General features: G+C 38.3%; 1 protein-coding gene across 1 annotated transcript in view; it reads right to left on the bottom strand.

The window, feature by feature from the left end:
• The window catches only part of MYZAP (myocardial zonula adherens protein), a 109,312-nt gene that overhangs the window by 20,084 nt on the left and 66,523 nt on the right, over positions 1-22,705 (bottom strand). The window contains exon 10 of the mRNA XM_011983205.1: positions 10,094-10,177. Coding sequence (XP_011838595.1) covers positions 10,094-10,177 — 84 coding nt within the window. The remainder of the gene's footprint in view (positions 1-10,093; positions 10,178-22,705) is intronic.

The following is a 22,705-nucleotide window of genomic DNA, read 5'->3' as shown; positions in this document are numbered from 1 at the left end:
AAATCAGTAAACTTCAAGATACATTAATAGAAATTACCCAATTGAAAGTAGATAAATAAAAGACTGAAAACAATAAATGGAGCACTGTGGAACTGTGAAGCAATTTGAAAAGCCTAACGTATGGATTTTTTAATCAAAGAAAAAGAGAGGAAAATTAAAGCAGAAAAATCACTGTACAACATAATAGCTGAAAACTCCCCACATTCAGTGAAAGACAGAAATTTACAAATTCAAGAAGCTCAGTAAACCCCCAAACAGGATAAATTCAAAGAGAAACACATTACCGTCAAACTTCTGAAAACCACAAATGAAGAAAAATCTTGAAAGCAACCTGTTACATACAGGGGCATCATCATTTGAATTACTACAGATATCTCATTAAAAACCAGGAAACCAGAAACAATGAGTACCAAGAGAAATCAACTGGCAACTTAGAGCTCTATATCTCTCAATAATGAAGGCAAAATAAAGACCTGCCTTTCAGAGAAGAAAAACTCAGAGAATGTTTTACCACCTGGCCTGCACTACACAAAATTTTAAATAAAAGGTCTTCAGGCTGAAGAGAGATGACGTCAGAGAGAAAAATCAGACCTTCAGAAATAGAGTATATATGAAAGAATCTAGTTCCTCTTAATTTCTTTAAAGTGCATATGATCGTTAAAGCAAAAATAATAATGTATCATGGTTTTATAATGTATGTAGATACAATACATATAAAAATTATAGCCACAGGCACAGCAGTAAATGAACCTATATCATTGCAAGATTTCTACATTTTACAAGAAATGGTACAATATTATCTCTAGGTGGACAGTGAACAGCTAATGATGTATACTGCAATACCCAGAGTAACCACCAACATATTAGAGAAAAGAGATATAGCAAAAATGCCAATGGATAAATTAAAATGTTATTTTTAAAAAACTGAAATAATCCAAAAGGCAAAAAGGAAGAACAAAACAAACCAGAAGCAACAAGCAGAAAACAAATAATGAAATGTAGATCTAAATCCAATCATATCAATATAATTAAATATTAGTAAACTACATACTCCAATTAAACGGCAAATATTATAAAATGTATAAAAAAGCAAGTCCCAACTATTGTGTATAAGAGATGTACTTTAAATACAGAGATACAAATCAGTTGAAAGTAAATGACTGGAATAATACATATCATGTAAACAGTAAATATAACAGGGTAAAAATGGCTACATTAATATCAGTTAAAATAGAGATCAAGACACAGAGTATTAACAAAGGTAGGGACCAACATTTCATATTGTAAAGATCAATTCATCATCAAGACATAATAAAAATGTGTATGTACCTAGTAACAGAGTTTCAAAATACATAAAGTAAAAACTAACAAAGAAAGAAAGAGACAGTGTAAAAAACCATGGTAAGGGATTATAACACCTTTCTCTCGGCAATTATCCAAAATCCAAGAAAAATGTCAGTTATCTAAACAATATTATCAACCACCTAAACCCGATTGATATTTGTAGAACATACACAACAGCAAAATATATATTTTTTCACAAAAATTTAATTGAAAATATATGCTGGGCCATAAAATAAGTCCCAATAAATTAAAAGTTAAAACCATACAAGCCGTGTTCTCTGACTATAACAGTATTCAATTAGAAATAAAAATAAGATATCAACAAAAATTTCAACTATTTGGAAATCAAATAACCTGCTTCTAAATAATCCATAAATCAAAGAAAAATCTCAAGGGAAATTAGGAAATACTTCGAACTGAATGATAATAAAATTACAGTATATCAAAGCTTGTGGGATGCAGGTGAAGCAGAGATTAGAAGAACATTTATAGCTTTAAAGGTTTATATTAAAAAAGAAGAAAGGTCTAAAATCAATGACCTAAGTTCTACCTCAAGAAGCTAGAAAAAGAAAAGCAAAGTAATCCCAAAATAATTAGAAGGAAGTAAGTAATGAACATCAGGGCAAAAGTCAATAAAATAGAAAGCAGACACGCAATGGAGAAAATCACCAAAGCCAAAAGCTATTTTAATTATTTTTAAAAATCAACAAAAATTGATAACCCACTATTTGGTCAAAGAAGAGAAAGAGAAAGAGAAACAGAGACATAGAGTGCGTAAGATAGGGAGATCAAGAGGGTACAAATAATCAATATCAGAAATTAAAGAGACATTAAAAGTAAAGAACTGGGCATCTGTGTAGAAAAAAAGGAGTATTAATACCTTTACTTCACACAAAACCCAAAGATCAACTTAAAATGGATCATCTAAATAAAAAAGTAAAAACTATAAAATTCTTAGGGGAAACCACAGGAGAAAATATTTGTGACCTTGTAGTAGGAGAATATTTCTTAGGACACAAAACACACAAATCATAACAGAAATAAATGGTTAATTTAAAACCAAAAATAAAAAATCTCTTCAACAGGGCCTGGCATGGTGCCTCATGCCTATAATCCCAGCACTTTGGGAGCCCAAGGTGGGCAGATCACTTGAGCTCAGGAATTCGAGACCAGCCCAGGCAACGTGGTGAAACCCATCTCTATTATAAGTACAAAAATTAGCCAAGCATCGTGGTGGCATGCACTTGTAGTCTCAGCTACTCAGGAGGCTGAGAGGTAGGAGGATAGCTTAAGCCCAGGAGGTCGAGGCTGCATTGAGCCAAGACTGCACCACTGTACTCCAGCTTGGGTGACTGCACAAGACCCCATTGCAAAAAATATGTATATATGTATCTTCAGCTACCATTAAGAAAACAAAAAAGCAAGTCACAGGATGGGAGAAAATGTTCATAGTACATATATCTGACAAAGGACTTGAATCCAGAATATATAAAGAACTCTTCCAACTCAATAGTAAAAAAACTAAAAGCTCAATAAAATAATGAACTAAAGATTGGAACAAACACTTCGAAAGATGAAACTTACAAATGGCAAAAAGCATACGAATAGATTCTCAAAAAGAAGAAAAGAAGCTCAGCATCACCAGTTGACAGGGAAATGCACATTAAAACCACAATGAGACAGCATTCTATATCCCCTAGCACGGCTCAATTTATTTTCTTTTGTTTTTATTTTTATTTTGGGGGCTTTCAAAGCCAGAAAACCTGCTAGACAAATTCTAAAAGAGCTATAAAACTGAATGGCTACATTTAAAAGGTTGGCAATACTAGGTATGGGTTAGGATATGGAGACACTGGTACACTCAAACTGTAGGAAATTAAACTACTACAACCCGTTTGAAAAACTGACGGTCTCTCAGAAAGTTAAACTTATGCCTCCTCTTACAACCCAGCTATTCCACCACCAGGAATTTACCCAAGAGGAATTGAAACTATGTTCACATAATGAGTTGTACTGTAATGCTCACTTCTGCTTTATTCACAATAGCCCTGAGCTAGAAACAACTCAAAAGTATTTTGTCAGGTGAATGAATAAACTGTGATATATTCATACAACAGAATACCACTCTGCAACAAAAGGGAATGCATACAACTTAGATGCGTCTCAAATCATTATGCTGAGTGAAAGAAGCTCGACACCGAAGAGTGCATGCTATAGGATTCCATTTCTAGAAATGGAAATCATACAGTGAATTCCCACTAAATGGGAATCTATAGTGACCAAAAGTGATAAAAAGTGACTCGCCACCTCCAAAAAAAAAAAAAAAAGATCAGGAATTGCCTAGGGATGAATGGAAAGCTGGGTTGCAAAGTGAAACCAGAGAATCTTTGGTGGGGTGATAGAAATGCTCTATATCTTGATGGCAGTGGTTATTTCACGGGTATACACACTGTCAAAACTCAGTGGATTATACGCTTAAACAGAAACAATTATTTATGTAAGTTAATAAATAACGGAAACTTATTTATGTAAGTTAATAAATAACTAAGTTGACAAGGTAAAAAATAAAAGATGATGAAAGCCTGAACATGGGCAGTAAGAGGAGAGTTAGAGAGGGTGGGGTAGATTTAAGAAATACTTTTAAAAATTAAATTAACGGACTTGATACAATAAAACAAGACTATCTGCTTCTTAGTCTTGCAGAATATGACTACAGTGGAACGACAAAGAATAGCCTCAGACTGTTGCCTGGACTGTGCTACAGAAAAGATTGCTTCTGGGACTGAGAAGCAAATTGCATGGTTTTCCTGCTTTCAAACACTACCCCCTTGTGTTTGTATGTGTAACGGATACCAGCCCCATGGCTTGGGAGGCGCATGTGCCCTCCGCGAAGGGAGAAAATGTGTAGCACTTCTGAACATTTTTTGGAAATTATGTTACGAATGTTTGGCAGTCACCTCCCCCACCATTTCCCTCAGGCCCAGGAGTGTGGGCAGCTCGGGGGCTGTAGCACATACACAGAATGTGTGTTCCATAAGATGCATGTGGGGAGCCCGGTGCCTGGTGCTGCCACTCCAACATTACACAGAAAAATTAATAATAGTTCCAAGAATGCACAACAGACACATTGAGAGGCTCAGGTGTTACACAGCACACATTCAATGCAGGATGGACAAAACCAAGACATTTGACTCCTTTCCTCTGGCTTTTGAATTGAGCTGTAAGTGTAGGATTTCCAACAGAGAAAAGTGTAACGAAATCTGTTCAGAGTTTCAAAAAGCTTATGAAGATAAATGCTTGCAACGTTATTTTAAGAACATTTTCTATATTGGAAATGGAGAATATTTCTTCTTCTCTAGAAGTTGAGCTAATAAAAAAAATTGTTTGGAAAAAAAGAGAAAGAAAAAAGAATGGGCATATTTTTGTTATCAGGAAGATTTTCTTTTTCACCTTTAGTTTAGAATCAGAGGGCGCATGTGCAGGTTGGTGACAAAGGTATATTGCGGGATGCTGAGGTTTGGGGTATGACCGAGCCCATCACCCAGGTAATAAGCATAGCACCTGGTAAGTAGTTTTTCAGACTGTTTCCCCCTCCCTCTCTCCCGCTTCTAGTAATCCCCGGTGTTTATTGTTCCCATGTTTATGTCTACCAAACACCGCATGTTCTCACTTATCAGCAGGATCAAGAAGATTTTAAATTGGTTGATGAAAATGTAGTCTGACAGGGCCAGGCTAGAGCAAGCTTTTAGGAGCCTGCTGTGTCATTTGATTTTGGGGCAGAGGGAGGAGGGAGTTCCAAATCTAATGAGTTTAAACACAGGTAAGCACAAATGATGAATCCAGGGACTAAAATGATCCATATTCTCTGTTTTAAAAGAAAAGAAGAAAGGTTCTAGAGTGTCAGCCGTGACCTAGGAAAGGGCCTGTCCTTTTCTCTGAGACCAGGATGAGGTAGAGGGTCCTCCCTTCACTGTTTGTCCAGGAGCCTAATGTGATTTCAACATTTCAACAAAGTTTTCAAACATTAAAAATGGTAATAATCGCAGAGTTGATCTTAGCCTTTTCCCTTTTTTAAAGATGAAGTACCTGAGCCCAGACTGTTGGTGGCATGATTTGCCCAAGGTCATGCACAGATAATGGCAGAATGTGAGTCAGAACCAAAGTCTCCAAAAGGCTGAGTAATTAAGAAAGAATTAACATTGGTACTGTGCCAAGCACAATTATAAGTGTTTTGTATATATTATTCAATCATAAAAAACTTCTTTCAAGTAGGAGTGATTATCCCCACTTCACAAACGCTGAAACTGATGCTCAGAGGGGTAGAATTACCCGCCCAGAGTCACTCTGCTTGTAAGCAGAGGTGTCAGGGTAAAAACACAAAGCCCTTAGATATAACTGCAGAGTTATGTAATACTAATGGTGCACTAGTAAATTTTTGAAAATAAAATCCCTAGGTTAAAAAGCTCTGATTGTGACATATGTCAATTTCTGTGATGTAAAGACCTCCTCCATAGCTAATTTCAAGTGACCAACATGACATCCCCGAATGGAGACCTGAGAAGCGATGCATGCCTTCCACTTTCATTAACCGGTATGAAGCAGCTCCAGCACAGCGCTGGATATGCCGTGCAGTCCTGAACCCGTAGCTCAAGAAGGAGAACAGCTAAAATACTCTTGGGGAACAGCTAGGAACTGGACTGAGGACATGTGTAAGAACTAAGGCTCTTCAGTCTGAAACTAAGGGTTGCTTCTTTAAAACCAACAGCATTGTGGCTAAGAGAAGCACAGGCATGATCAATAAATCCCCAAATACTGCCGGGGCATGGAGCCAGAACAAATAATAGGAGCAATGACATCATACAAGACCATCAGCTTATGACACTCAAACTCTAAGACTTGATATGAATCCCAAACACCTATGAATTCTACAAATACTGGGGCCAACTGCTAAAAGAAGCTGCAATATTGCCAGCCTATAAGACTCACGTCCAGCCTCACCTTCCCGGGATGCACCTTTCAGGTTGCTGCAGACAAAGGACTTCCGGGCCCTATGGCCTGCTAGTAGGACCTGGCCTGTCCAAGCCCTGCTCTTCTTCACCTAAAGGTGAAATTCTCTTTTTTAAATTATCACACAGCTGAGTTTGATGCCAGTCTCCAACTTTGAGGATGAGCAAAAGAGAAAGAGTGATTCATTATGGGACACAGCTATCAATCTAAAATATTTATCAATGATAATGAAAGAGTCCCTGGGACCCAGGCAATTAAAGAAACAGTAACACATACAGCATTTACCATGAGCCAGGTAATTTTCTAATCACTTAAGTATTAACACATTTAATCGTCATAACAACTCTATGGAGAGGAAGCCATTTCACAGAGAGTTCCTATTTATCAATAAGCCAACTGAGGCATAGGACAGTTGACTTGCTCAATATCACATCACTACTAAGTGGCAGAGCTGAGATTTGTACTCAGGTAGTATGAGTATGGAGTCTGCAATTGTGCCCTTAACAAAGGTAGCTACTTATTAATAAGAAGGGGAGTTACCAGATTTATCTACCAAAACTTTTGTGGTTTCTTTTAGGAGGTATTAATTAGATATCTATTTAAAAGTTTTCTGTGTTATGTTAGAAAGAATAACAAAAGAACATGTAAGTTAGGTCACCCCAGGACTTCAGGGCCTGAAGAAGGACTGCTCAGCATCCGTACCGTAGAGCAATCAGGTGGAGAGTTGAGCAGCAACGTGTCAGCATTAGCGATCATTCACAATTAGCAAGGAACAGCGTCAGCAGAGTGTGTGTAAATTATCAACTAGTCTGAGAGTCAAAGAGGAAAACCAAGTATTTGAATGTCACCTCTGATCTCCTAGGAGAGGAGATCTCTACATGGCCCAGCTATGTATGATGAAATATTGATAAAGAATACATGTATTTTTAATAGTGCTAAAGACAGTGATAAGGAGTCCTGAGTTTGAGTCACCTTGGAAGAAGCCACTGAGGGTCCTGTGACCCAACCAAGAACCTATGTAACCCACATCCTCTAATCTTAGCAATTTGGAGAAGGCATCCTTTCTCTTTTGGATCTCAAAGATGATGGCACCTGTCTGGAAGGTGTCAAAATGATGTTACCCTCAGAAAATATTGAAAGAAGTAAAACAATGGCCTCAGGAAAGTTTAAAAAAAAAAAAACAAGAACAGAAACAATGACAAAATAAATTAAAACCCATGATATTTAGTATTCTAGAATAGGTTTAAGTCTAAATGTATTATTAAATCCTGTCATTATGTAACTTATTTTGTATATATTGTCTGCTGTAAAGGTGGATGTCTGAAGTGGCCAAAAGCAATTAGCCATACTAAATTTGTATTAGAATTTAAATAGTTTCAGGGAATTTAATCAATCAAATTGATAATCATTATTGATATGCTCAAAAAAACTGGTTTTCAAAGTCTTGCTTATTAGATAGACATAGCTGACACTGCCACCCACCCCCCCCAACATCCTCTGGGTATTCCTGTTTCCTAACAGGCCGCTGGTGATTCTTCATGTGGGGGCTTCCTTTGACCACCAGAGTCCAACTGGCTCTGCCGAGGGCAGGCCGGAACTGCCACAACCCTCTGGAGTGGGCCTCAGCCAATGACTGATGGGAGTTAGTGGATAAATGCCCCAGCTTTCTGGTCTTCTAGTAAGGAAAGCTCAGGGTCACTTCCACACCATCTCCCAGAGATCCCCAGCAGGAATGAGCCTCAGCTGTCCCTAGGGCGACCTCCTTGATATGGCACCGCTATTGGCTCTCTTCCCTTCCCTGTCTCATTTCCCCATTCCCCTAGTGGGGCTTCCAGAGATCACCTCCCAGATAAACTATCTGGACTCCACATTTCAAGGTCTGGAGCAACCCAAACTAAGGTAAGAGATGAGTTTAATACACTGAGTATGAACAAACATAGCGATTTCTAAGACTACTCCCCATGTGCAATATTCCCTTGGATATTTAAGAATCTACCAGTAGGAGAGCTTGCTTTAGCAGCACAGCCAGAGGTGGGCGTGGGGGACAGTATTGCGGGACCTTCTGCCTCTCCTGTCAGCACGTCTTTCCTCTCTCCTGTGACTGCCCTCTCTTTGGACACATGGGCTTACATGGGCTTCCACTAGGGCACTCATTTTCTGACTCTTACTGGGGAAGGTGTGCTTCCTCCCACAGGGAGCTGCAATTTCAGGAAGGAATCTCAGAAACAGAAATGTCCATTCACAAGGCTGGCGCTGAGCCAATGACTGTGGAGGGGAAGACAGGAGTGGAAATGGGGAAAACACCCATTTACTCAGCTTCAAAAGACAGAGATTCTTGGGCTTTGAATCTGGTACCAGGCCCCTGTGGGCCACGGGGGACTTCTGGTTATGACTGCTGTAAGGCAACCCCTCAAAAACAGAGTGAATGAAGGCGCAGCTCACTACCCACTCAAACATGGTGGTTCAGAGCTCAGGCTCTGGATCCAGGCTTACCCATCTCTGCTGTAACATTGGGCAGACTTCCTAATGTCCCCAAACCTCAGTTTCACTATCTATAAAAGGGGGAAAATATCATCTAACTCAGAGGGCATCCCTTTCAATAAAGAGAGAACAATAATAATACTTTTAAAATTATTGAGTGCTTAGTACATGCCAGGCACCTTCTATACATTCTCATTTCACAGTCACCCACACGTAGCACAGTTATGATCCCTCCTTTATAATGATAAGAAACTTCCCCCAAATCACCTAGCTGATAAGAAGCAGATCCAGGGTTCACACTTGGGTAAGCTGGATTCCACTCTTAACTTCTGTGTTATACAGAACATATCCAAAGTAACTAACAGTGTCCAACACACACCCAGGCTTAATCGAAGTTCTCTCTTCTCTTTTTTCTTACTTCATCATTGTCTGCCGGGCTCTCTCACTGGGGAAGGACTATAACAAGGAACACAGACAAGGACAGGTGCTTGGCAAACCAGCTTTTCACGAAGTCTCAAAAGGCAAAGGCTCAATGCCAAGCTCTTAATAAAGAACCTTTAGAGCAAATAGATTTTGACTTCTCCTTCTATTAGTACTTAACCTTGTAAGGTTCTTCCAACCCCATAATTTTCTTCTCTGGAACCTTTACAAAATCCCCAAATGACTTTCAAAAAGCCAGAAAGTCAAGAATACTAAGCATCTGAAAGTTTCAGGTAAAATTAAATCCCCTCTAAAACATCTTCACTCGATGTGATAGGAGAGCACTGCATTTAGGAGTCTTTCAGCCTGGCTCTGACATTTATTAAGCTGGGCAACCTTCAGCAAAACCACCTGTCGTCTCTGTGCCTCTGTTTTCTCATTTATTAGTACAGAGATAATAATCTTAGTCTTGCCTTTCTGGAAGTTGCAGAGAGAATCATGTGAGGAATGTACATGAACATATCTCACAAATTATAAAGCACTGGACAAATGTAGGGAATTATCAGTGCTAATCAACAGCTTATCAGGCTCGCTAGGATGATTCTTTAATAAGAAAAAGTAGAACTAAAAAGCAGAAGTGAGCAGCAACTGGAATGAGGAGAGTCTGATGGTAAAGGAAAAACAGCTGTCAGAACCTCATTTTCAAGGCTGGCACTTAACCCTCAATCAATTTTACAAGGCCGGGAAATAGCCATATTTTTAATTAAGTGTTAGTGGTAGGCTTAGCAACATAAAATTTAACGGTAGGGAAGACATCAACTTAAAAGAAACAAATTCTTACCTCTCCTTCTAAGAAAGATATCTTTTCTAAAAGCTGCAGTATTAAGAGCTGTTTCTGTTGCAACTTTTTCTTTAATGATTCAATCTAGAAAGAAAGGGATGGAAAATTATTAACCAAAAATACATAATTGTACAAGTACAAGTTTATCAACTGGAATAGATGCCTTTAGTTTTCATTTATTCTTATTTTTATTTCTATTTTTCCTCATTTCCAGTGGGGCTGGATGGTTTTCACTGAAACAGCCTCTGTGCTGATTCTCTGTGTTTCGCGGAACAGTATTAACACGAGACGCTCCAAGACAGGGGGATTTTGTGAACAGGCGAGGTTGGGGCAGCAGACATGATTCTGGAGTCACAGCTAATTAGCTTTGATTAATCCAACATTTCCACACTGATTTTGCTGTGTAACCCTTTAAAACATCCAGTCAATCTTCCAGAGAATGTGCTTTGGGAAATATAGATACAACTCTCCAAAAAATGATTACTCAGCTTGAATTTATAGGGCAGCCTGCATTTCAAACATTTGGCTGTGTTATTCAATACATTCATATTTGTTCAACCAAGTGTCAAAAGTTGGTTTGAAAAAAGGATCATTAGAAGTCTCATTAAAAGTGTTGAAATTCAGAGGACCAAAGACTCATGTGGCCTAGAGTAAGCAAGAAAGGCTTCCTAAGAAGACCCATCTTTGTTTTTATAATATATTGTATCTTAGATCACTCTTTGCTTTCGAATCATGTCTCCCTAGAAAAACCGTAGCTTCCCTGAAGGCAGGAACCAGAGTACTCTGTACCAGGCCATGTTATGCATAATAATGGGAACAGTATGTAGGGTCATTAATAACACATTAACTTTCCAAAACTCTTGTATATTAAATTTTTGTGCTCACAGAATAATTTTTAAAAAGCACTCTCAGGCCAAGCACAGTAGTTCATTCCTCTGATCCCAGCACTTTGGGAGGCCAAGAGAGGAGGATTGATTGAGCCTAGGCGTTTGAGACCAGCCTGGGCAACATAGTAAGACCCTGTCTCTACAAAATATCAAAAAATTAGCTGGGTGTGGTGGTGTGTCCCTGTAGTCTCAGCTGCTTGGGAGGCTGAGGTGGGAGGATTGCTTGAGCCCAAGAGGTCAAGGTGGAAGTCAGCTATGATGGTGCCACTGTACCCTAGCCTGGGTGACAAAGTGAGACCCTGTATCAAAACAAAACAAATTTTAAAATCCTTCTCAGTACAAAATGACAACATTCCTATGGAAGTGAATCCAGCAGTATCTAGAAAAAGTACATATGCATTAACCCTTTGACTCAGTAATTCCATTTGTAGGAATAGATCCCAAAGATACACCAGCCAAAATATGAAATGATATGAACAAAGGATTTTTGTTATTTTAGGAAACACAAAACAGAACTCCATCAATAAGTGACTGGTTATATAAACCATGGTATGATGGAGGTCTATGTAACCTTCCAAAAAATGCAGATCTCGAAAACACTGAAGAAGTGTATTTCAAGGTAGACAGTATACTCGCTTTGATGTAAAACAGGCGGGGACACATGAATGCATATTTATTTGCAAAAGAAACACGGCAAAAACAAAATAAACCCTAATTATTAATAAACAGTTACCAATAGGGAAAGGGAAGAACTTAGGTGAAGGAGAAAGAATAAGTTATTACATAGGTTTATGTAATAAACATAAGCCTAGTTACATAGGTTTAACTTTGAAAGCATTATTTTATAGATTCAAAAAATACAATGAAGCCAAAAAGAAAAAAGTGAACCCTAAAATCTGAGAACAAACTGAGTTGAAGAAACGATGTGTATCACAAATTGGTAAGATGTATTAATTCAAGTGTTGTTAGAATACAGTAATTTGACTCAATATTCTTAGTGGATTATCAAAGATAAATAGAGCTGCAAAGCACTCTCTCATTCACTGGGAAGACTGTTAGTAGTAACACTGAAGTTATTTTGAAACCATTTGATATATATTGTAGTATCATCATGTTTGGAACCAAGATTTTTACTGTAAGAGAAAGCAATACAAGTATGAAATCAAAGAAGTAAACAAAGTTTTGTTCAATTTAAAATGACAATATCAGTACGAATTCATTTTTTATTTTCTTTTGTAAAATACGTATCCCTACTCTATCTACTGAGAAAACTTGGAAACAATAAGAACATAATATGTCCAGATTGTGGTCTCTAAATAGCATTCGCCACTGAAAAAACACAGGACATCTTGGTGGAATGGCTCATTTCAGGGGACAAAAAATAAACTAGATGAACCTGAGATACCCTGTTATGCCTGAAAACAAGGACATGAGGTGTCTCCCGTTGGGCCAAGGATGGAACATTCTGAACATCAAAAATAATAATGAGTGTAATTGAGTAAAACACATGAAATATACAGATATCAAAGAACATAAGTATTATATTTCTTTAAAAAAAAAAAAAACAGTAACAGCTCACGGAACTCCAATGGATGTAAAAAAGGCATCAACTCCTTACTTGGAAAGCAGTTTGGAGGAAAAAATAAAGCATCTATCTTGCCTTCTTCGTTTAAAATGCATTTTGAGATTCTAAAAAGCCCTAGTTTATGAGGAAAAGTTTTACTTGACAGAATAATTCCAGTTAATCAATGGCCAAGAAACGACAGAATTAGAAAATCACAATTTTGCAATTTCTATGAAATAATGGCTTTAAGCATTCATCATCAGTAGATTAAACAGTGATGGTGAAAGCTGATGAAGAAACATTCAACCATGTTTTGGGTTGTCACCTCTTGACTCCATTATCAGCCTTGGCATCACCCAAGGTGGAACCACCAGACATTCTACACCCCAGAAGTGATATACGATGAAACACACACATCACCCATGAAGTGTTCTTGCCTTTCCGAAAAGTTGAAACTTGATCTAATCAAGCTTCTAGAGCTAATAAGAACACAAAAAGTTATATCCAGAATGTGAACATTTTTACAAGACAACTGACTCAGTCCTTAGGTAGGAATAAAACTAGTTGGGAGAGATGGGGGCAGCAATGCTCTAGCTTAAGAGACTTTAGAAACATAACTAAATATAAACACAATGTATGCTGATTGGAACAAAGCATCAGAAAAAAAGACACTTTGGAAAATGTTATTGCAGATTGGTATTAAATAATAGCAAGGAATTATTAATTTCGTTAGGTGTGATGATGGTGTTATAATTATGTAAGAAAAAGTCCATATGTTCAGAGATGCATGGTGAAGTGTATAGGAAACATATGCAGAATGTCAGGGATTTGCTTTAAAATACTGCACAAGAGGGGAAAAAAGAGGAAGGAGTAGATAAAGCAAGTATGGCCAAATCTTGCTATTTGCTGAACCTGGGTAACGTAGAGGGCTCCATCAATTATTTTCTCTCTTCTGCGTGCATTTGGCATTTTCATTATCAAATATTTTAAATTTCACATGGTGTCAAAAAAATGTAATCCTCTGACATGAAAAGTAAACCATACAAAGTAGAATAGAAACACCCATAAGAAAAAATGTCCAATATTAATAATAATTAAAGACATTACCAATTAAAAACAGTAATGGGTTACCCTTGACTACCTATTAAATTTGCCCAAAACTATTGACTGAAGAAATGAGTGTTGGCAGGGCTGGGAGGGGCAGCTCCTCTCCTGTGTTGCAGGTGGCTTTGTGAATTAGTATGACCCTTCAGGCAATTTAGCAATAAATATTAAGAGCCATAAAGCTGTTCATACCCTTTGATCCACTAATCCCACTCCTGGGAATTTATCCTAAGGATATAATTCAAACATAGGAAAAAGCTCTATATATAAAGATGTTCTTGCTCCCATTATTTATAATAGAGAGAAAATGGAAATAACCTTAATGTCTAGCACTAAAGGAATGGGTAATAAATTACAAAATATCAATTTGATGGAGTATATTACACAAACACTAAAAACAAATACACCGCAAAATGGAAAGTTTACAAAAAGCCTCAAGGGATAGAAAAGCATAAGTTTACAATGATGAAAGTAAAAGCTGGAACAGAAGTTGGATAAATGAAATACTTCTGGGGTTGTGGTTGGGTTAAAGTTTGTTTTGTGTAAACTTCCTTCCATTTTTGTAGAAATAATTTCCAAAAAATACTCTCATAGTGTGCCTTTTTCTTTCCTTTTTATAGTATTAAGATTGTTAACGTTGACTTTTAAAATCTTTAAATGAAAGGAACTAAAAGGTTCCAAGAAAGTCAGGGGTAATATTTAATCAAATGATGTAAAAGGTGCTGTTAAATACACTCGTTTCACTGTCTCTGAAGAAATCAGAGTGGCTTATGAGGCAAGAAAAGCAAGAAAGGTGGTTTTAAAACAGATTAATGAGCAGCTCATAGTAAGATATTGAGAGGATCCTACTGGTCACTGTCCCCTAGATTGTAGTTTAAAAAATAAATCAATGGCAAATATATCACCTAGAGAGAATGCTGTAGGGAGAAGGTCTCTGGAATTCTCATGAGAGAGCAGAGGGCTGATGCTAGCCTGGAGAGACACCTGGTTCTGGGGAGAAGGAGCCGGACAGCAGTAGGATTTGAGGGTGCTGTAGCTTCTAACAAGGCTCATGGTTTTTGGCAATGGTCCTCCAAGAAGCAATTATGCTATTGCGCTAAATGAATGCTGTCTGTGCAGATTACCTTTTATCCTGGAACATTTCTTACAGAAACATCTTTTCTAGTATATTCTGTGATCTGAATTGACTTGTTCAGATAAGAGCATAAAGGATGCTACAGCTGGCAGAGTCAGTGCACTGCTGGCCCCAAGGGGTGCCAACCTTGAATCCTAACTTAGTCTCCCCAGTGGTCTGCCCTGAAGAACCTCCCCTGCCTTTCCCAAGTGATGCACTCAGCTTCTAAAATAAGTAGACTCACATGCTCCCGGGTTTGATTGCCTCCTAGGAACATCTGACTCTCAAGCCTTTGGTTCTTTTTTCACAATCTTTAAGTCAAGTGGCTGGTATTATTTCTGACTACTAACTTCAAAGAACCTTGAAATATTGTCTTTTGTACCACCTAGCACATGAAAAACACTCAAAAGGTAGCTACTATTATGTGATTACTGATGTTTCTCCTTCCCTAGACTGTGAGCTTCCCAAGAGTAAAGACCTTGATCATCTTTATATTCTCAGATAACAAATGAATGAATCAACGAATCCATCCAGCTACTCCTAAACAATCCATCCCATAGACTTCAGGAGAAAAACTGTCTGGAACAGACGCTTGGAGTCCCAGTTGGACCAAGATGATCTTGCTAAACACATGTCCCCAGAGCAACTCCCAAATCAGGAGTTACTCCAAAATCCAGGGTACCATATAGCTGGTATGCAAGAAATCCATTAGGCACCTTTGCTCTCACTTCTTGATGCATTACATGTTTAAGTTTGACCAATTTACCCTTCACAAAGCTGCATTTAGTTCTAGCTGTCACCAGGTGGTGGTAAATGATGCAACTCACCAGGCTCCAATCAGGGCATTAAGAACTGAGAAATTAGAAGCACTGATTTTCCGGACCTCACCTATTTGATTTATGCAAGAACAGAATCTTGCAACAGCTAAATTTAAACATGAAATAGTATGCCCCCTTACAGAACAAGGGGAAAAACACATTTTCATAAAATCTGGGACCTTTTAACTGATATTAATATAATTTTTTCTAATTTTTGTTTTGATGAGTATGTTTCTTTGTAACTCAGACTGAATATGTGAATATGTACCTTGCAGCCCAATCAATCATGCAGTACGTTAGTCTCTAAGAATACAGGCCAGTTTGATATTTAAGGAGGGAGGGGAAACAAAAGTTCTTTTAATTTCTTAAAACTGATCATGGCTTCCCCCCGCCCCATTAGCTACAATCGAGTTACCTGCATAGGTGGTTTGAGCTAAGTAATCATCCTTAACCATGGTCACATGCTGGAATCCCATGGAGGGAGCTTTTACAAAATACAGATGCTCTGGCACCAGAAATGCGGAATATCTCACTCTCTCAATTAAAAACCCCCTACATTTTTAATGTTCAGACTCACTAGCATGGCACGGGAGGCCCTTCCGCTGTGCTCCCTATTTTCCCACTTTCATTTCATGTCCGTACTGTCCCTACAATGAACCCTATATTTAGGACACTCCATCGTCTCAGCCCTGCATGAACACACTATGGTCCTGCCTCCAGGACTTTGCACACACAGGCTGGTGTCTCCATTAGGAATGCCTCCCCACCCTCCATCCCCTTTTCCACCAGAAAAACTGCTGCTGTCACAATCCACCCACAGTCACCTCCCAGGCCAGTGCTTTCCAAGTCCTCCAGACTGGCTTCGTGTCCCCCTCCTCTGTGATGGCTCAGCCTTTGAACCTACCCCTGTTAGGACACATCACAGTTACTGCCATCCTCGGTTGACTTCTTTCCCTTGTACTAGACCCCAAACCCACAGGGAACAAGTGTTTAGTGCATCAATTATCTCATATAAAAGATAACTTTTCTCAGGAGCTGAAATCACCCTTGCCAATCCACACATTTAAAGAAAAACTGCTTTAGAAACAGATTGCTATCTTAAAAAAAAAAAAAAAAAGTTCCCCAATATGTTTTAAAAGAGCTTATATGTCAACCAGACCAAAGTGAAATTGTACAAAAATGTAGTATGGTTCTGGTATGGATTCAGTGAGGAATCCACAGCTAGAAGTTGTGAGGCTTCTTAACTTCCTGGAATTTCTTTCCATTAGTAACATGGAGGACACAGTCCATTTCACATCAGAGGACAGAAATGAGATGGCTCTCGCATTGCAGTTATGTGAGTAGCACTCAATTGTGCAAGACTCATGAAACATAACTCAGGATTGAACTTGGGGACTGTGGAGAGAAATGAATGAAGAAAACACAGCAGCAAATAAGTGTTAAATACCAGACAGCACTTGACATGGGCTGTTAATAAATTGTGCTTCGGGGTATTTTGTTTCACCAGCTGGCAAAGGATAACAAATACGAAAAATGCCTTATGTAAAACAGGACACACTCCAAACCAGAGCATATAAAAGGTGCACATCACTTTTATTTCGTACTGGGAGTGTCATGTGTACAATCAACTCCCCCTCCTGTCCGCTCTTACTGATAATAGGAGGAGGTTAAAACTGACGGCATATTTAAGAGTTTCCCACTGAGACAAAGAAAAACCAGCCACGATGGTAACAGAAAATGTCACACCAAAACTTGATCAATCTCTCACAAATGAAAGGCTAGCCAAAAGAGGGGAACCATTAAAATAATTAATTGGGAGTCCATTAGGCTGAGGTGGCTCCAGTGCCTTGGGTTCTAACCTAAGCAAACTGAAACCCAGCTCAGAGTGAATGATCATGGCTTAGGAAGATGAAATTTAAAATTTAACCAATCAGGAAACACCAACTAACCTTTAAATAGGGATTTTTTTTTTTTTTTTTTTTTTTTAAACACTGCGTCTCCCTCTGTAACCTAGGCTGTAGCATAGTGGTACAATCACAGCTCAATGCAACCTCAAACTCCTGGGCTCAATAGGTCCTCCCACCTCAGCCTCCCAAGTAGCTAGGATTACAGGCGTGATCAACTGTGCCTGGCTAATTTTTTAATTTCTTTTAGAGACAGGGTCTCGCTATGTTACTTAGGCTGTTCTGAAACCCCCAGCCTCAAGCAATCAATCCTCTTGCCTCAGCCTCCCGAAGTGCTGGGATTACAGGTGTGGCCTAAGTAGGGACTTTCTGCTTTAACCAATCAAATATTTTCCTTGTCTTGTTTCCATAAACACCTATAAAAGCTTTTCCCTCAAGTGCCCTAGGTGAAGCCCTCAATTGCTTGTGGCCTGGTGCTGCCTGCTCAAATAAACTCTTTAAAAACAGAAAATGAAAAACAAAACTGAAACGGTCACATTTAATCAAACTGCTTAAATCTTATAAGGAAAATGGAATTCAATATTTTAAATCCACATTAAGTTTATTATATTTGAACATTTATTCGACATTATTGTTTATTTTATTTAAAATTTGTTTTATTTTGTTTTCATTTTAAATGAATGAAGTCTGAGTGAGCTCTAGAAAATTCCATCCCTGACCCAGTCAGTTCACCATTTCCCTGGATTTCTACAGAGAACTTCAAGCTATTTCCTTGTGACATTTTCAAATTTTCAAATAATGTAATGGCATAAATTTCCCCTGAAATAAACATTTTAAATTATTTTATTTGAAATTTGTTTATAATGTTTTCATTTCATTTTCATTTCATTGTTTTCAAAATCAGAGTGTCGGGGCTGTGTGTACTTGCACACATCGCAAAACTCAACCACAGGTTCATAAATACTCCAAAGCTCCCCAACCACCATCCCCAACACCCCTGCTTTGTTATTCCTTCTCACGGGCCCTCATTCATAGACATTCTGCTTAAAACAGCTTTAACAAAAGAATAATTCATTTTCACACTGAAAACTTTATCGAAGATGTATAACTGCCAATCAAAGCATCTAATCAAAATGAGATTACTAGGGCTGTGAATTCTAGGTCAAAATAGAGCAATATGATACTTTATTGTGAGTTCTTACAGCCTTTTCAAGGGAAATTTATGCCAATACATTATTTGAAAATTTGAAAATTTTACAAGGAAATACCTTGAAGATCCCCGTTATTGTTTTCGAAACCCCTAGAAATCCAAGGAAATGGTGAACTGACTGGGTCAGGGACAGAACCTTCTAGAGCTCACTCAGGCTTCAGCCGTTGTCTCCCTCTGCCTGCTCTTTTCCTGACAGTGCCGTGTCTTTAACCCAACTCTTGATCCCTCTATGATCTGGCAAACCATTGTTTCCATTTCCCTTAACAAAAGAGGAATTGTGTTTGATCTCCACACACCCACTGTGAATATGAGAATAATTGATATTTTACATTCTTCCTCTGAAAAAAGTGTTTTCGTTTTGCTCTAGCATTCCTTAATTCTATCTTGGAAGTCCTGTAACATTGTAATTTCATAGTTATTGTATTTTTAAAAGTGCATTCTCTTTGATAAAAGCCACCACAAAATGTAAGAATAAAAAGAATAAAGCTCAGCCTCTTTTTAACAAAAAAAAAATGCATAGAGAAATATGACAAGATCAGAATCTGCCCTGCACTAATGCAGCATGAAAGAAGAGTTTAATAAGGATGAAGAAAATGGTACATTATCTCATTTGGGGGGGAGTAAAGGAAATGAATTAAGGCCACAACAAAACGAAACTGAAAAATTGCTAAATGAAGCACTGAGTGGGGAAAATGAAAAATCAATGAAGGAATGGAGGGGAAAAGGTACATTTTTCATCTTCATGATGCTTGATTGGGTTTGTGGAAATTCATTTTCAATTAATGTGTCTTGTGGCATTCAGCCAGGCTAGATATGAACATGGCACATATTTTAATCAATTTTTTCCTATTAAGTTTGAAGTAATATATAATAATAGAACTATACCATTCAAAAGGATCGGTTGCAACTGGCTTCTGAGGTAAAATAATGTAATTTGGTTTGATTTCTATCTTATATTAAAGATAACCCAACTTCTCCTGAAGGAGAGGAGGAGCACTCTGGCTCCCCCGGATACCTAAATATGACTTGGCTATACAAATGTCAGGGAAGGACGGTTAAACTGCTTCCCAATCTGGGTACATTCTCTGAGAAGGAAGAAAGAAGGAGCATGCAAGCTACAGGAACTTTGCTGGGTTAGCTCATGGTTCTCAGAAACAACCCTATGTGGTTATCCCCTTCAGACCAGGAAACTGAGGTTCCAAGACTTTCATCATTCATTCATTCCCTTCACAATCATCCAGATGCTGATATGACTGAGATTAAGACCCAAGCAAGTGTCTGTGAGGGCAAGGCCCAGGCTGTCCTATTCACACCACACCCTGTTCAGAGGTTTGCTTGCTTCCATCCTCCCTGTGATGACAACCTATGGCTGCCAAGCTGTCCTGGAGAATTGGCAGGCTGGGAAGAAGGTTGATATGTGACATGTCTGTCACAAAGGATCTGCTGGGGCTCTAATTCTTTAGGCTGTTCTTTTTTTCCCTCTATGATTCAAGAGGAGACTGGTGGAATGGAGATAGGGAAGAGAAGCTTATTTACCTCTGTGCTTTTCTTGACGAATTCAGTTTCAGAGACAAAACACCAAATCCTGAACAGGAGTGTCCAGGGAGAGAACTGTTTTAAAATCATGTAATACATATATACGGAAGCCCCTAGCTCCACATCTGGCACAAAGATGATGCTAAAAAATTGCATCTTGAAAGCTCTTCCTAAAGTTCAAGTGCATGGAAAGTGAACACTCTCCGGCACTAGCCAGGGCTCTCCTTGGAGCCTTCTTGCTGTCCTCCCTGCTCCTCTCCCCTGCTATTCACCCAGCACTCACTGGCCAGAGGCACCACTCTAGAGCTCAGATTTAATCAGGCAATGGGGAGCCATTGAGGAATTATGAGCAGAGTGATGAAGGACATCCTTCTTGGCTTGGTGCTAATAAACCATCACAATTGGTGTCGACCTATATTTCTAGCCTCTTCATTTCTCACTCCTTCAAACCATCCAAACTAGATGAATGCTCTATGAACTCACCCTATACTTTCTGGTCTGCATGTTTTTGCTTTTATTTATTCTATATCTTGTCTGACATATCCACCCATTCAATCCCTGCCTAGAAAAATCCAACCCATCCTACAAGGACTGGTCAAACACTACCTCCTCCCTAAAGACTCCACCCACATCAGAATTAGTTTGTACTGGCAGGAACTGTGCTAAGCATTTAGCACACATCATATCAGTCAATCGTTATAACTACCTCTGGAGGAGGCAATGTTATGACCATTCCCATATTATTGATAAGGAAACTGAACCTTGGAGAGGATAATTTGCTCAAGATACAAAGCCTAGTCAGTAGCAGAGGCAGGATGCAAAAGCAGACTGAATTTACTCAAAGCCTATGAACTTAACCACTAGGTTTCCCAGCTTCTGTGTTCCCAGCACCTATGACATACTGCCTCAAGTTCTAATGAGTTTAAATGTCAGCCAGAAGGTTCTCTGAGAGCAGGAACTCATGTCCATTTTTGCACTCATGCTCATAAGAGGCTCTTCTTAAATGTGTACCAGCTGTCCCATAAGCTCCCCATAAATTGTACCTGGCTTCTCCTCATCCTTATTCCCACTCTTAAGCCCAAGGAATGGGTTTCCTTCAGTCTTGAGCAGATGGGCAGGAAAACAGGATTGTTCAAAGACAATGGCACAGGGGAAACAACTCCAGCTTGATGAAAGTGACATGAAAAAAATCAGTATGGCAATGCTATTAGAGAAACAAGCTTTCTGTGAGCCAAAAATAAAAGGAGTCCTATTCATATGATACACAAAAATAAATTCTACATGGATCATTATTTATTTGTCCAACAAATATTTATTCAGCAGCTATCATTTGTCAGTGACTATCCCAGGTGTTAGAGATACAGCCACAAACAAAACAGATGCAAGTCCCTGCCCTCATGGGACTTACATTCTAGTGGAATGAAACAGGCAACAGATAAAATACACATGCGAAACAGATAAATAAAATGCATGACATATTATTCGATGATAAGTGCTATGGAGAAAAACAGAGTAAGAAAGAAGATAGAGAGGATGAATGTGCAGGTGGTAACTGAAGACCTAAAGATGAACAATCAAACTTCAAAACTATTACAGAAACTATCTTTACATCAAACAAGACACACAACACAGCCAAAAAGATTAACTTTACTTCTACCAACATTAAAAACTTATGTATTATAAAAGATACCACAAACAAAAAACGTTGACTAGGAGAAGATAATGGCACCCAAATAATTTTTGATAAATGATGAATGTTGATAAGAGGTAGAGTTCCTACAAGTCAGCCGGAAAAAAGAAAAACAACCTAACATAAAAATGAGCAAATGATATGAACAACCATTTCATAAAAGAGGAAACCTGAATGGCCAATAAGCTTAAGAAAAGTTTCCCAACCTCACAAGTTTCAATGAGTAGCAATCAGGCTGGCGCAAATTAAGATGAAAACAATGAGATGCCATTTCCTAACTGGCCAAAATTATAGTCCACACAGTGCCAAGTGGTGGTGAGCATTTGGAAAATCTGCCCTCTCACATGTGACTGGTGGAAATGTATGGGCACTGTGGGCAGCGATTGGGCAATATCAAGAAAAGGTGAAATTGTGCCAATCCCACGCCCTAGCAATGCCTCCTCTAAGTATATTTCCTAATTAGAGAAGCCTGGAGACATGTTGGTATTGTTTGTAAAAGAATAAAAACGTCTATCAATAGGATAAATAAGTTACACTATATTCAAACAAAAGGATATTAGCCATTGAAATGAATAATCTAGATCTATATGGAATAACAGCAAAAACAAAACGGAGAAATAAGTCACAAAATATGTACAATAAAATTTATTGTTAATATATAAATTAAAATGTATGTAAAATTTAAAACACAAACTAAGCCATATACTAATTTTATATATACATACACACAATAAGATCATCAAGGTATGGCCCAGCTAGAGACCAAATTGCCTCTGAAATAGAAG

Source organism: Mandrillus leucophaeus, unplaced genomic scaffold (genome assembly GCF_000951045.1).
Source record: "Mandrillus leucophaeus isolate KB7577 unplaced genomic scaffold, Mleu.le_1.0 Scaffold247, whole genome shotgun sequence".
NCBI lineage: Eukaryota > Metazoa > Chordata > Mammalia > Primates > Cercopithecidae > Mandrillus > Mandrillus leucophaeus.
This window is presented reverse-complemented; position numbering and strand designations above follow the sequence as displayed.